Genomic DNA, 16,984 nt, shown 5'->3' on the forward strand with positions numbered 1-16,984 from the left:
TTCAATCTAGGGTATGAAGTGTACACCGGTTTCATAATGCCGGACAAGAGACAGCCTAGGCGTGAGCAATCGCCTGGCCGGTTTCACATTGAGCCCGTACCCTAGGGCATGAAGTGTACACCGGTTTCATAATGCCGCGCAAGAGACAGCCTAGGCGCAAGCAATCGCCTGGCCGGTTTCATATTGAACCTCGGTTTTTGGTGAACACTACCATAATCCTTTTTCATTATTCATTTTCGGCCAATTGCGAGCTCCAAAGGCGAGTGTATGAAACTGTGGATATAATAAGCGAGTCAGTGATGGCTTTTACAACTCCCGTTCAAATGACACGTGCTACCAAGCCATGGCGCAGGCTGAAGCGGCTGGAAGGACTGTGTGATTGATTGCCTGTGCTCCTGATGATGGCAAATGACACGATCGTGCTGGCCTCTCTCCCAGAGCTAAAGAGGCTGGTGCCGGACTTCGTCTTCAAGCGGGCCACAGAGATTGCATCCTCCCACAAGATCCACAACCCCCGCTTTGAAGGCCCTGCCCTGCAGATATCATCCGCCACTTGCTCAGGTCAATTTCTCATCTCCATGCGCATCCTGTCTCTCTCCTCTTCAACACGTCCCTGTTCCCTCTTCAACACGTCCCTGTTCCTGTAAGTAGCAGCTTGATCATCCTGGACACGAGTTACGAATACTCTTTTGTCTGTTCCAAAATAATGTGAACCTTCTAGGGCAGGTCTTTCAAACAGTCAGGAAAACAAATAGTCTAATCAGATTGTTTAATAATCGGGCACATTTGTGCATGAATATGTCTCTCTGTATGTTTGTATGAGGCACTTCAGCTTTTTCTCACATATATGTGGGCATCCATGCACATGTATATGTGCACGCACACACATCAGGCACCTAGGTTTTTCACACGTGTGCACAAACTGATGCATATCATTACACACATACGTCAGACACTTAAGCTTTCTCTCACGTGTGTGGGTGAGTATGTTCCTTGTCAAGCAGCTTAGCTTTTTCTAGGTATCCATGCTCGTGTGTACATACACATATCAGACACATATCTTTTTCTTACATGTGTGCATGAACTCATGAGTACCATTATAGATATGTGGCACACTTTAGAGTTTACACACACACACACACACACACACACACACACACACACAAAAAAAAGACACAAAAATCCGCATGTGTATCAGATATATGCACATAAGTGCGTGCGTAGGTTGTGGCATGCCAACTTTTTGTTACGTATGTGTATGCATTTAGGTATAGCATTACATACATAGGCATCTAGCTATTGTAGACATGTATATGCTCTTATGGAGGATTTTACTTGTGGTATATGTATGTTGTTGACTAAGTATATTATTATTGTTCAATAAGGCTTATGCTTTCTCTAGTATCTATTATGAAGATACGCTAGGTTTTGCATTGAGGAAACATAAAAAGGATGACCATGACTCAAACACAAAGACTCAGACTGTGATGTGCAGAACTCAAACCCTAACACAAAACTCAAAACTCAAACATAGAAACAAACACAAACAAAGAAAGAGAGAGGACTTTGAAGTGAATGAATGCTGTAAATGAATATAAGAATATACAAAATGCCCAAGGATAGAGTTGAAGAGTGTTGGAGTGTGATGTGTACCGAAGATGGATCTCGAGTGTTGTAACCATGAGTTGGAGATATCAAAGAGTGAAAAACTACAAAACAATGAATGCCAAGATACTAGGAGTCACAAGCGATAGCAAGAGCGTTGGAGGTCAATATCCTCTCTTAGGTCTAAGATTGGAATTAGAAAGTGTTGAGCTAAAAATGCATTAGCTTGACTTAAACAACCCCAAGACATGCTTAATTAATGAAGCGAAACTTTTATTTTAAAAAGAAATGCGATCGTAGAGAGTTATTGTGTCCCAATTCAAAATCCTAATTTGGGTGCCCCAAAATTTATATAAGTAGACATGCAACCCACCGCTCTCCCTTAATCTCATTTTGCAGATTTTAGGTCTTTTAGCTTGCTGCCCACCCCTTCGACGTGGAGGACATCGCGGTTCAAGCTAGCCATTGCTGTCTACAACAGTCAGACATTTGTTTTCAGTCTATTACACACTATTCGGAGCTGATTTCAGCCTGTTGATTGTTGTTGCTGGTTTTCCCTGCTGTCGCCAGCTTACCACGTCATCAATCAGCCGATGTTTGCTGCTTGGAGCTGTCGCCTTCTCTTGCAAGCTTTCGCCTAGCCTTTGTTGGATATGTTTGGCAGTTTTCTCTCTTCTCTAGCTGTCGCCTAGCCTAAACAGGCTATGTTTTATTGTTTTCTCTCTCGTCACCTGTGTTTTTAGTATTTCTCTCTCCTCACTTGTGTTTTTAGTTTTTCTCTCTCTTGCATTGCCGTTTGCATCAGATCCAGCCTTCCTTGGCTGCATTTGTTGGTGTTCAACATCCGGAGGTTGCCTTGCTGCGCTTTAGAATCTGTTCGGAGTATGACATACTCTCTAGCTCATTACCCTTGCCCTAATCCTCGAGATACAAGAGTTTGTGGTACAATATTCACTCTTTGTACAATGTGTTTGTTGCATGAGCATTGTATATTCGATAGTCATTCATTTCATTATTATTTATGTTTATTGTCTCTGAGTTACCCTAACCCTAACTGTATTCTGTGTTATCAGTTTATGCTTTGTCGTATGATTGATATTGTGTTTTTGTATTTAGAGCATCTAGTCACATGGTATCAGAGCCAAGTTCTCTTTGTCCGAGTGTCTGCACTTGCACCTTTGATACCTTATGAAAATACTTTTGTTCCAATGCGTCCACAACAATTGGCATCTTTGGCCATCGACAGCCTATTTTTGCCTACCATACTTCTTATCCCCCTTCTTATTCTCCATCGCATCACACTTATCCCCCTCCATCGACACCTCATGGTTCTAGCTCCTTATTTGCCAGGAACTCATTCAATGAAAAAACTCGTTTCAACTGGTCTAACTACACCACTTGGTATAATCTGATGAGGCATGTCCTAGACTCTCAGAATCTATGGGATCTTGTGCAAGGTTTGGAACCCCAACCCGATCTCGTACTTGTTTTATGTAAACGCCCCGAACAACGTAGTATGCTTAACAATTATGATATTTGCTTGTTTTCGAGACTTAATAGAAAAGAGAATGAACACTTAAAGCTGAAAATGAAAATTACTCACAAAATTACAGCCATAAAAATGTAAAAAGTAATGGAGACAAGATTGAGGGTTGAAGATGGGCAACCCCCCCCGAAGGAATGTATTTCTGCTCAACCCAAGTCCCTTAGGGAAGAGCTCAGTTACAATCAACCTGAGAGTGAGAAGAAGTAATTCTCACTCTCACAAGATCATGCAAAGATGTACAAACACACATGCATTATCTATTATGCAATGATAAGAACTGATTTCTTTACAGTATGAGAGAAGAAAAATGGGAATTCAGCCTTTCTCCATCGTTGATCAGCAGTACAGGGATAGAGCTTGCTTCTTGTAGCTAAAATGGAAGAAAGAGCTCAAGAAGGAGGTGCTGTAATGAATTTACAGGCTTGCTGTCTTGTAAAACAGCAGTGATAGAAGAGGGAATATGGAGGAATTTGATAATGGAGAAGTGGGGGATGATGATGGGATGGATGGGGCCAGTTTCTGGCTATCTGTGGGTGCTGTACATGAGTTTACAGCAAAGAAAAATGATGGTGAATGAAGAAAAACGAGCTCTTATTTATAGGAGAGGGGAGAGCTAGTACAAAAGGGGAAAGTGGAGTAGCACAAGACAAGTGTCCAGTCACATGTCATGAGATGTGACAAGTGGTGGGACACTTGGAAACTTGTGTGACAAGTGTCTTGACACTTGTCTCTTCTCTATGGCCTTCCTTTTTGGGTTGAATACTGTCAAGAATAGAAACAACCAAATTTAGTAAGCACAGTCAGAGTACAGAACTTACTATTTTTAGAATGACATCCCTATTTTTTAGGACTAGCATTTTTAGGCTAATTCGAGGCTCCTAAAATTTAGGGATCTCTTAGAATTTAGGGACCCCCCCAATATGGGTATCATATGAAAGCTTTTTCCGTGTACATCGCAAAAATGGTATCCGAATCTTCATGTGACTTTCCTATGCAAAGAAATGTGCATTTCAAGCTTTCAGCCCACACATGCACATTATACAAGCATTTCATGATCATGCCATCTTGTTGATTGTAACTGTTTGTTCTGGTGGATCTAGCCCACACTTCAAGGCATCAATCCTTTCTGTGTGCGAGTCTAACCCTGATATGCGTGAGTTCTAGTCACAGGCGCCCAATCGGGTCATATAGGTGGAAGTGTGAACTATCTTTTCTCTAACCCACCGCGTGGGTCCACCATAACCTGTGACCACTCATCAGTGGCCAGCTCCAATGCACTTTTCTTTATATCTAATTAGTGCAAAGGAAATAAATTTAATAAATCATTATATAGACAAATTAATGAAAAAGGATACAAATTCTGTTTCGATAGAGTTGTGACAGCCCTCTGGCTTTTATTCAGCTGTTCTCAGCTGAAAAGCTTCTTGATATTGCTGTAGAATATTTGGGTAATCCTTCATGAATTTTTCATCTACCCACTGTGCATCTGTTGTGGGTAGATTCTTGAATTTTAGCAAGAATTTTCGTGTCACAAGGCCACTTCTCGTGGTTCGATCCTTGAGAAACAAAATCTTTTCAGGTTCCAAGAGTTGCTCTGTTTCTTCAACTTCTGGGGGATCTTCAGTAATGGGTTCCTTTGGTTCTGGTCCTATGTAAGGTTTTAGCAAACTTATATGAAAAGCATTGTGTATTTTCCAATGAGTAGGAAGCTCAAGTCGATAAGAAACTTCATTTATTTTCTCAATCACTTTGAAGGGTCCAAAGTATCTACTGGAGAGCTTTGGAAAAGATGAATTTTGACGAGAACCTTGTTTGAGCCTGCTTTTATCAAACTTTAGCAAGACATATTGACCTTTTTCAAAAGCCAAAGGTCTTCTTCGTTTATCTGCTTGCTTCTTTTGTCGCTCTTGGGCAACTTTGATAGTGGCTCGAACTTGATCCACTGCGGTTTTTAAATCTGAAGCAAACTCATCAGCAACAAAAATCTTACCTTTAGTGCGAATAATTGGAGGGGGAATCACTTTACCCTGTACTATTTCATTTGGAGCTTTCCCTGTGGATGAGTGCACTGTATTGTTGTAAGCAAACTCCAATAATGGAAGATATTTCTTCCATTGTGACTTATGTTCACTAACATAAGTTTCAACATATCCAAAAGAGTGAGATTCATCACCTCTGTTTGGCCGTCAGTTTGAGGATGAAAAGCTGAGGAGAACTTTAAAGTGGTTCCCAAATTCTCAAATAAAGCACGCCAAAAGTTACTTGTGAATTTGGAGTCTCTATCTGAAATGATCTCAGAAGGCATACCATGTAATCGGAAGATATGTTGAATGAAAAGTCTTGCAGCTTGTGCGGATTTCAATGTTTTATGACATGGAATAAAATGTGATTGTTTGCTGAATCTATCAATTATGACCCAAATCATATCATGACCTTGAGGTGTTCTTGGAATATCTGAGATGAAATCCATTGTGATAGATTCCCATGGATCTTTGGGCACTGGAAGAGGTTGCAACAATCCTGGAATCTTCTGCCTTTCATATTTGGATTTTTGGCATACCAGACAAGCCTCGATGAAGTTATGTGTATCTTTTCGTAATGTTGGCCAATAAAAGTAGCGCTCAATTGCACTTAGAGTGGCTGCCCTCCCTCTATGCCCTGCATAAGGGGGTTCATGACTTTCTTTAAGCACCTTTTGTCGAACAGGAAGAGTGACACAAAGGCGATCGTTCATGAGAAGGTAACCGTCTTTGATGGAATAATCTGGATGAGAACCTCCTTGCTGTAAATTTGACCAAACTGCTGCAAAATCAGTATCTTCATCATAAGTATTCTTCATCGTTTGAAAATCTTCATGATGAGCCATTGTAATAGTTGCAATGCGAGGCACTCTAGAAAGTGCATCAGCAACTACATTTTGTTTCCCTGGAGTGTACATAATTTGAAAATGAAACATAGACAAGAAATTTTCCCATCTTATATGTTTCTCCTGCAAATGCTTTTGAGTCTTGAAATACTTCAAGCTTTGATGATCGGTTTTAATAAGGAATTCATTGCCTAAAAGATAATGTTTCCATATCTTTAAAGCATGAACCACTGCTAAGAGCTCCTTTTCATAAATGTCATACCTTTTCTCCACATCATTTAGACGGCGGCTTTCAAAGGCTATGGCATGGCCTTCTTGATTTAGCACTGTACCAATACAATCACCGCAAGCATCTGCTTCCACCACAAATGGTTTTACCAGATCTGGAATGATAAGAACAGGTCCAGAAGTAAGAGCTGTTTTCAGCCTTGTGAAGGCTGCATTCTCTTTTTCCTTCCATTGGAAAGAGATCTTCTTCTTTGTAAGGTCATGAAGTGGAGAAGCCATATGTGCAAAATGCTTGATGAAGCGGCGGTAATAAGAACATAAGCCAAGAAACGATCGCACCTCATGTACATCACGAAGATGAGGCCATTCTTGGATTATCCTGATCTTTTCAGGATCCATCTGAATCCCTTCAAAAGAGATGACATGCCCAAGGTAATTTATTTTATGCATGAAAAATTCACTCTTTTTACCATTTACCAAGAGTTGATTTTGTTGTAGTAATTGTAGAACAATTTCCAAGTGTTGAGGATGATCCTCTTCATTCTTGCTAAAGACAAGAATATCATCAAAGAAAGTACCGACATATTGTCGATGCTCTCTAAAGATGCGCTCCATCATTCGATTAAAGGTGGCTGGTGCATTGGTTAATCCGAAAGGAACCACCAAGAATTCATAAAGACCGTATGAAGTGCGGAAAGCAGTTTTGTGTACATCTTGTGGTATTACCCTAATTTGATGATAACCACTCTTTAGATCAATGCGGCTGAAAACCTTTGAGCCTCCTAGACGATCCAAAATGTCGTCAATTCTGGGAATAGGAAACCGATTTTTCACAGTGATTTTGTTGAGGGCTCGATAATCAATGCACATCCTGAATGTGCCATCTTTCTTTTGAACAAGAAGAACCGGTGAACAAAATGGTGAGCTACTTGGCCTAATTAGCCCACGGTTGAGTAGGTCTTCGACTTGCTTTCTGATTTCTTCTTGTTGAGGACGGCTCACACGGTATGGTGCTATATTAGGAGGAGAACTGCCCGGAATAATATCAATATGATGGTCTTTTGGCCTTTCTGGGGGAAGCTGATAAGGAAGATCTTCCGAAAAACAATCTTTATACTTTTCCAAGAGTTGAAGTTGCTCTTGGTTTTCAGCATTCATATTATCTTTTACATCAGTGACATAAAGCAGACAACATTGAACACAATCCTTAATTGCTCTAGAGACTTGCATATGGCTTACCATAGGTATGGTGTCTCCAGAAACTCCAGCTTGGATCTCGTACTTCTTGCCTTTGTTGGTGAGTTCTACCTTCTTTTTCTGAGAGAAGATGGTTGAATCTACTCTATGATTCCAGGGCATGCCAAGAATCACATCGCAACCATCAAGGTCTCCGATACAGAAGGTATCTTCATCACTGTAGCCTTGAATTTGAAACTTGAGCTTGCCAATGTAGGGTATCACAGTCTTCACTGTGTCACCTTCATCAGCATTTAAAGCTTGGCGAACTTCTACCGGAGTGTCCATCTCTTCATTCTTTAATCCAAGCTCTTTAGCTAATTGCAAGGAAATAATATTTTCATTCGCCCCAAGATCTATCAAGAATAGTGCTTGCTTACCTTGCAACTGTCCCCAAGCTTTTAATAATTTGCGCGTCTCTGGAGTGTGAGTTGTGTTTGCAACTACATCACTGATAGCATTGATTTTCACTGGCGACTTAGGCTTGTTGTCAGAAACCTTGCTTTGTCCCTTGTTTGGACATTGCTTCGCTATGTGGCCTGCTTGTCCACATTTAAAGCACTTCCCTTCTTTCATGAAGCGTTGCTTTTCTTCTTCGGAAAATTGCTTTGCTTGTGGGTATAGATTGGAGCGAAATTGAGGAGCATTAGGAGGTGCATAGGGCTTCATCTTCTTTTGATTTGATGGCTGCTTTTGCCACTGTTTTTGTCCTTCATTTGGGGCTGAATACTCCTCATCATCAACTACTCTCTTCTTATCATTCTTTTGGAATGATTTGTTGCCATTGTGCTCAATTTCCCATGTCTCAGCATGGTCAATGAGTTCCCTGAGACTAGAACAATGATAATGATTAAGAGCAGTACGAAGTTTAAAATGCAAACCTCCTTGAAACTTCCTAAGCTTTTCCGAACCGCTGATCTTCTTGAAATGTTGGATCTTCAAAAGTAGCTCCCAAAATCTCTTGGTATAGTCACCAAGCGACTCATTTTTCTTTTGCCAAAGCCGATCCCATTCCATTTTTACATCTCTTTTGAAATGAACAGGAAGAAATTGGCTTTGTATCAGGCGAACAAAGGACCGCCATGATTTTGGGGCAGCATGATCATATTCCAACCCCGTCCACCAAGTATGGGCTAAGTCGGTTAAATGTAAAGCTGCAAACTTAATCTTTTCTTTTTCTTTATACTTGTCACGACCATACAAAATTTGAAATTGACGAATAAACTTCAGAAGAAGATCAGGATTTCGGGAACCATCATACATACTGAACTTGATCTTCTTTTCAAGTTGAGATAGTGACTTAGTCTTCTTCTTCTTCTTATGCCTTCGTCCATGCTCGGATCTTGAGGTTGAAGATGATGAAGTGCTTGATGGGGATGAAGATGGAGACGAGGGTGAAGAATGTCGACGCCTTTGACGATGATGAGGTCTTCCACGAGAAGCGTGTGACTCTTCATTACTAGAAGAGGATCCATCAGAATAGGCGCCAGATGACTTTGAAGAAGAGGATGAGCTTTGACGCGATCTCTTTCTTTGTCTTGAAGTAGAATGGGACTGCCTCTTAGAAGTAGTTGGACTTTTTGATCGGCTCCTTTCATTGGTATGGCTTTGTCTTCTTGAAGTAGATGGGCTTCTTTCCTTGAATTCTTTGGGATTCTCAACTTTTTCTAGTTTGAGAAGTTGCTCACGAATTTGCTGATTCTTCTCTCTAAGACTTTGAATGGCTTGAAGGATAGCACTCGATTGATCCATTGAGACTAAAGAAAAAAATATATGCTCAAGCACTCAATGCAAGGGCTGAAAACAAACAAACTTATAGTTGTAAGCACTACCAGTGTTGGGGGTGAGGACCGAGCCAAAGCTCTGATACCACTGTAAACGCCCCGAACAACGTAGTATGCTTAACAATTATGATATTTGCTTGTTTTCGAGATTTAATAGAAAAGAGAATGAACACTTAAAGCTGAAAATGAAAATTACTCACAAAATTACAGCCATAAAAATGTAAAAAGTAATGGAGACAAGATTGAGGGTTGAAGATGGGCAACCCCCCCCCCCCCCCCCCCCCGAAGGAATGTATTTCTGCTCAACCCAAGTCCCTTAGGGAAGAGCTCAGTTACAATCAACCTGAGAGTGAGAAGAAGTAATTCTCACTCTCACAAGATCATGCAAAGATGTACAAACACACATGCATTATCTATTATGCAATGATAAGAACTGATTTCTTTACAGTATGAGAGAAGAAAAAGGGGAATTCAGCCTTTCTCCATCGTTGATCAGCAGTACAGGGATAGAGCTTGCTTCTTGTAGCTAAAATGGAAGAAAGAGCTCAAGAAGGAGGTGCTGTAATGAATTTACAAGCTTGCTGTCTTGTAAAACAGCAGTGATAGAAGAGGGAATATGGAGGAATTTGATAATGGAGAAGTGGGGGATGATGATGGGGATGGATGGGGCCAGTTTCTGGCTATCTGTGGGTGCTGTACATGAGTTTACAGCAAAGAAAAATGATGGTGAATGAAGAAAAACGAGCTCTTATTTATAGGAGAGGGGAGAGCTAGTACAAAAGGGGAAAGTGGAGTAGCACAAGACAAGTGTCCAGCCACATGTCATGAGATGTGACAAGTGGTGGGACACTTGGAAACTTGTGTGACAAGTGTCTTGACACTTGTCTCTTCTCTATGGCCTTCCTTTTTGGGTTGAATACTGTCAAGAATAGAAACAACCAAATTTAGTAAGCACAGTCAGAGTACAGAACTTACTATTTTTAGAATGACATCCCTATTTTTTAGGACTAGCATTTTTAGGCTAATTCGAGGCTCCTAAAATTTAGGGATCTCCTAGAATTTAGGGACCCCCCCAATATGGGTATCATATGAAAGCTTTTTCCGTGTACATCGCAAAAATGGTATCCGAATCTTCATGTGACTTTCCTATGCAAAGAAATGTGCATTTCAAGCTTTCAGCCCACACATGCACATTATACAAGCATTTCATGATCATGCCATCTTGTTGATTGTAACTGTTTGTTCTGGTGGATCTAGCCCACACTTCAAGGCATCAATCCTTTCTGTGTGCGAGTCTAACCCTGATATGCGTGAGTTCTAGTCACAGGCGCCCAATCGGGTCATATAGGTGGAAGTGTGAACTATCTTTTCTCTAACCCACCGCGTGGGTCCACCATAACCTGTGACCACTCATCAGTGGCCAGCTCCAATGCACTTTTCTTTATATCTAATTAGTGCAAAGGAAATAAATTTAATAAATCATTATATAGACAAATTAATGAAAAAGGATACAAATTCTGTTTCGATAGAGTTGTGACATTTTATACGAGGTCGTCTGCTCATGGAAGGCTCGTAATACCTTTGTTAGAGTTGAGCTGATGCAGGGCTTACTATTTGAGTTTCATTCTCAGTTTCAGCATTTCGACTTAGTGTCAAAGCGTTGGGCACGCTTGATTGATTGCTATGCGGCTCGGGAGAGGACCCGTTACATTAATCTTAACCATGAGCTTCAGATTTTCACCATTAATGATACGGATGACCTTAAGGTCAAGTTGTCTGAGTATCGATGAGGACTCGTTGAGTTCTCTATGAGACGGGGGCTCCTTGTTAACATACCCTATATTGTATGTTAGTCTGTCATCTCCTGGTTGTGAGCTTTTGTTAGAGTCTAGCAGGAGACAGAGGAGCTTTGTCAGTCTAGGGTATTGCTATTTTAGTGTGCATTTCTTCTTTGGGTGGTAGTCTGCCCAATTAGGGCATTTCTTATGCAATTGGTCCATTTCTTGGGTAGTCGGCCAGTTTTTGGGCTGCTGCCAACAGGTCTGCCAGATTTGGAGATTGGGGGCTATATATAGCAGCTCCCCTAGTCATTCTTACTTCTTCTTGCAGATCCAACACACACTGCTCCCTCTCCTCTCCGACATTGGTGCTGCCATCTTTCTAGCCTGATCTAGTGTCCTCACTAATGGGTTGCGTGTAGGGACTGATCAGTCCACAGCTTTGTATCCAGCATTCATTTCAGTTAGTGCAGTATTTCTTCCTTCATTTTCTGCTTCCTCTGTGTGTGTGTGTGTGTGTGTGTGTGTGTTTGTGTTTGTGTTCCTACTTCTATTGCACACTCTCACATGTTATCATTACCTAACTGAGAGCACGGACGAGAGTTTCCATTGCAAAGATGAACACCCACCAGCCAGTCAGCCCTCTCTCGATCCGGTGCAGCCCAAATGGTGCAGCCTTAGGCTGAAACGCAGCCTGTACACCGTGTGTTTTTCTGTTCTGGTGCTCCTACAGGTGGAGGCGACAGCCTTCAAGGTGGTTGCAGCCTGTGTTTTCAGCAAATGCAGCACTCTGCGGGTCCGCACTAGCACTTGACAAGGAGGTGACTTCTTCTGGAGGACAGGGGACAGTTTTTCTTTCCAGGCGGCAGATTTTTCTCTCTTCTTGTGCAGGCGACATCATTTCCTGTGGTCTCCTTTGCCCAAGCAGCCCATTCTGCTAGTCTTTTGTTGCAGTTTGCTTGGTGATTACAGATTTGAAGGATGCCTTACCAGTTTTCAGGCTTTGATGACTCGGAGGAGGAGCTTCTTTCTCGCCACTCCTTTGCATGGAGACGTGACTATCGAGAGTCTTGTGATCGTAGACAGGATGAGTCTCCTCGAATCCGTCCTTCCTTTATCCATGTATCTCAAAGGGTTCCAACTAGTGGGAAGGCACCATCGAAGAAACATCCATTGGATGTTCGCATGCCTTCCCTGATTTCCTCTATACAGGTTCCCATTCTCCCTTCCTTTTCCAAGGAAGACAAGTTGGATGGTTCCAACTATTCCCTATGGTCGTGTAAGGTGGAGTGCATCCTCGACACTTTCGATCTATGGGCGCTTGTTTCTTCACCTATTCCTCATCCCGAGGAGGAACTTGATGATGGGGTCTCCATGGACCGTGTTGCCTTATGGGATCGGCTCAACTTTGGAGCCCGTTCCTTTCTCTTTATGAGTCTATAAGATTTTGTTCTTGTACATGTTCGCAGGTTGCCGACTACGGCGGAAGTGTGGGGGAAGCTTGTGTCTTTGTATCAACACAAGACGTTTGCCCACAAGATCTCCCTTGAGAAGAAGTCGTGGCTGCTCAGTCTTGATGCTTCTTTTTCTATGAAGGAGCACATTACGAAGATGGAGGATATGAGGGGTGAGCTTGCCTCTCTTGGACGGAAAATCTCCTTTGAAGACATGGCTATGATTCTTTTAAGTTTTGACTCAGCTGCCATCTCCTTGGTTCGATGTCTTCTACACCGGCCTTATCACATTGAGGATCCACGAGAAACTCTTATGGGAGGAGCTTTCACCGCTTGTCTTGGAGCACGACGAGCAACTCGGAGAGGTGGGGGCCAATGGTTCTGGCTCCACCAAGGCTTTTATTGCAGGTACAGGTGGCGGGAAGAAGAAGAAGAAGATGCCAAAGGAGAAGGCCAAGGACAAGAAGGAAGAGGACTAGAAGGATTCGAAGGAGAAGAAGCCCAAGTGGCCACACTGTGGGAAGGGCACTCACCTCGAAGAGAAGTGTTGGCAAAAGTACCCCCATTTGAAGCCGAAAGAGAAGGATTCCAAGGATTTGAAGGCTACCCCCCTACCATAGAGTTTGCCTTCGTACATTTGTTTGAGGCGGAGGATACCCCCCCAGCTTCTTCCACTCAGGAGAAGCCTTGGCTTGTGGACAGTGGAGCATCTTCTCATATGACTTTCAGGAAGGATTGGCTTCAGGATGTCCATTCTAGAGGGGGCACTGTCACCATTGGTGACAATTCTACAGTCCCTGTTCAAGGCATAGGGACTTTATCTTTGTTCTCAGATAGGTGGTCTTCTTCCGCCAAAGTTCTTTATGTACCTGATTTGGGTTTTAACCTCGTCTGTCTATGGTCTTACATAGCTAGGTACTCAAGTCATTTTTACCCAAGATGTGGTCACTGTGGAAGTGGTCACATGTTGTAGAATTGATCTCTATGTTGGAAGAGAGAGAGAAAGAGACAGAGTGGAGCGGAAGATGAGCCTCAGCTCATTGTTGTTCTTTTTTCATTATTCTTTCATCATACTAACTGAAAGAGACTTACACACATAGGTATGACTAACCAAGACTAACTGTGGTTAAGTCACTGACTACACCGACTTATTGAATGTCACACGTGTACAGTTGTATCCAGCTAATGTCGGTTACACACATAAAGATAGATTGACTGAAGAGTAACGGGAGCTTGATATTCTAACACTTCTCCTTAAGCTCAAACCATCTGATAAACTCCAAGTAGCTGTTTGAAATATATGAACTTTTCTTTACCAAGAGACTTGGTAAATATATCTACTACCTTGTCTTCAGTCTTCATATGAATCAAGTCAATCTGCCTTGTAAAAACCATTTCTTTGATGAAATGGTAGCGAACCTCAATATGTTTGGACCTAGCATGGTAGACAGGATTGCTAGCCAACATAACACTGTTGAGGTTATCACAATGTAATCTCACTCTGCTTTCCAGCTGTATTTCCAAGTCTTTCAGTAGTTTCATCAACCAAACTGCTTCGCAAGCCGCTAAGCCAGCTCCTTTATACTCAGCTTTTGTATTAGACAATGCAACAGTAGGTTGTTTCTTACTCTGCCAACTGATCATACTGCTGTCCAATCCAAATGCATAACCATTGGTTGACCTCCTGTCATAGGCACAACCAGCCCAATCAGCATCAGTAAACCCTGTTAAGTCAAGGGATTTTCCATATGCATAAAACAACCCATAATCTGTAGTACCCTTTACATATCTCAGGATCATCCTGACTGTATCTAAATGTGGCTTGCGAGGCTTCTCCATGAACTGACTAATCAGCCCCATTGCATAACATAAGTCAGGATGGGTAATAGTCAAGTATATCAAGCTGCCCACCATCTGTCGATACATGGCCACATTCTCTATGTCATTCCCAACATCAATCTGTAGCTTGCCATTTTGATCAAGAGGTGTCTCCATAGGCTTGCATTCAGCCATACCATACTTCTGTAACATGTCATGAGCATACTGCTTCTGTAGCAGCCATATACCTTGAGGCGTAGAGACTGCCTCAATCCCAAGAAAATACTTTACTTCACTAAGGTCTTTGACTTTGAATTCAGCCTGTAAACATGATTTAATTTCAGCAATGCTCTCTTCATTATTTCCAATGATAATAAGATCATCTACATAAACCACTAGAAACACATATCCATGATCTGTCTTCTTCGTGAACAGACTGTGATCTGCATCACCCAATCTAAATCCGTGTTGCTGTAAATAACTGTTGATCCGAGCATTCCATGCTCTAGTTGTCTGTTTCAGTCCATATAAAGCCTTTTTCAGCTTACATACATATGTAGGAAAGTCCGGGTGAACATATTCTTTAGGTTGCTCCATATATACTTCCTCAACCAAATCACTGTTTAAGCAAGCATTCTTGATGTCCATTTGCCATAATTTCCAGCCTTTGCATGCTGCCAAAGCAATGACAATTCTGATTGTTGCCATTTTAGCCACCGGACTGAAGGTCTCCTCATAGTCAAGGCCATATTGCTGCGCATACCCTTTTGCAACCAGCCTGGCCTTATAGTGTTCTAACGAACTATCTGACTTGCACTTAACCTTGTATACCCATTTGCAACCAATGGGGACTTTACCTTCAGGCAACTCAACCAATTCCCATGTCTCATTTTCAGCCAGGGCTGCATATTCCTCATGCATGGCAACACACCAGTTATCATCTGTAACTGCATCATCAAACTTTGTAGGTTCTTTGTAACCTGTCATACTAGCCATATATGCATAATGGCGGGCTGAATAACCAGTGTATGTAAACCTGTCAATTGGTTTTCTGACTCTCTCAGATCTTTGTAATTGTGGCTCACTCTGAGCTTGCCTCTCATGAGGCGGTACATAACGACTCTGCCTTGCTCCAGGCGTCATAATAGACGGAATGTCCAACTCACTATCCAAACTGTCACTGCTAGATGATGTCAGAGTGGAGTGATGTGGAAGCGTAGGACAAAGACTGAGAGAGAGTGAACACAGAGAGAAGAGAGAGAAAATGAGACAGTGTAAACACAGAAAATCTGCGGTGTAGTATGCTGTATAAGAGTGTAGAAATACACAAGCGGGCAGAGGAAATATTTGCGTATGTCTCCGACTTGATGACCTCGATCTCCGTCAGCCCGAGCACAGTCTGTCTCAGCCAACAAATCTCAAGATCAGAATCTGAAATCATTGAATAATGGAGTGTGCCATAAACCGGCTATAAATAGCCGAAAAAATAAGAAATAACTGCAACAAGTCCGTTGCATACAGCCGATTGTAGTAAAAATTGTTCGACTGCAGTAAACTGTTCGACTGCAGGTGCTGATGTGGCATCTGCTAACGTGGCACTGCCGTACTCACTGTCCAAGAAATGACTGGCTAACACCCCCTCTCAGATCTTGGATGGGTCAAAAGACTGAGGGATTTGGAATGCTGCCGAAGAAGAGCCTGGGGAAGCGCCTTCATAGACAAATCTGTAAGATTATCCTCTGTCTTGCAATACTCCACATCAATGGTCCCATTCAGAAGCTTCTCCCGAATGAAGTGATACTGGATCTCAATGTGCTTCGTCCGGGCATGGAATACAGGATTTCGTATCAAGGCAATGCAACTCTCATTGTCGCACCACAATAGAGTAGGATGAGTCTGGGGGTAGCCAAGCTCCTCCAACAATCTTCGAAGCCACACAACCTCACATGTGGTGGAAGATGCTTTCTTGCTACTCCAAGAGATAACACCTGTACCCAAGGTAAAACAATAGCTTGTAGTAGGTCGTTGGTGGTCCACATTGTCAGCCCAATCCGAGTCACTCCAACTTGCAAGAACCAGATTTGAAGCATTTGTACTTGCGGGATAAGCAATCCCTAAGTCAGAGGTCCCCCTCAAATATCGAAGAATCCTCAGGGCAGCCTGCCAATACACCTGTTTGGGTTCCATCATGAACCCTGCTAAAAGACCCATAGCAAAACAAAGATCAAGACAAGTGTTGAGAAGCCAAATCAAGGATCCAATCAACTGACAGTAGCGTGAAGCATCCATCACGGGAGAATTTGAGTGTGAAGTGGCCTTCCAATTCGGATCCATAGGAGTAGTAATGGGCCGACAAGTCTCCATCTCAAAAGTCACCAAGAGCTCCTGAATGTACCTCTGTTGAGAGATGAAAATCCCCCTTTGAGATTGATAAATCTCGTGACCCGAGAAGAAATGAAGAAGCCCCAAATCCGTCATCTCGAATGCTTGATGTAAAGCTATCTTGGTCTCTCGGACCTTCTATGCATGATCCCCTGTCAAAATCAAATCATCAACATATAACACAAATAACACACGACCAACCTCGGAAGTGTGCACGTAAAGCTGCGGATCGGCCTTAGAGCGCCGATATCCCAACTTCGACTGAAGAAACGAGTCAATCTTCTCAT

At 42.3% G+C, this 16,984-nt stretch overlaps 1 protein-coding gene across 1 annotated transcript in view; it reads left to right on the top strand.

Annotated features, from left to right (window-relative positions):
* The first annotated feature begins 212 nt into the window (after positions 1 to 212).
* LOC148018927 (uncharacterized) overlaps positions 213 to 16,984 on the top strand; it is a 72,933-nt gene continuing 56,161 nt past the window's right edge. Inside the window, exon 1 of the mRNA XM_087701377.1 lies at positions 213 to 561. Coding sequence (XP_087557503.1) covers positions 399 to 561 — 163 coding nt within the window. The 5' untranslated portion in view covers positions 213 to 398. The remainder of the gene's footprint in view (positions 562 to 16,984) is intronic.

The sequence above is a fragment of the Lygodium microphyllum genome, chromosome 20 (genome assembly GCF_053477565.2).
Source record: "Lygodium microphyllum isolate KBCC chromosome 20, Lygodium_microphyllum_v1.1.10, whole genome shotgun sequence".
In the NCBI taxonomy this organism is placed as follows: domain Eukaryota; kingdom Viridiplantae; phylum Streptophyta; class Polypodiopsida; order Schizaeales; family Lygodiaceae; genus Lygodium; species Lygodium microphyllum.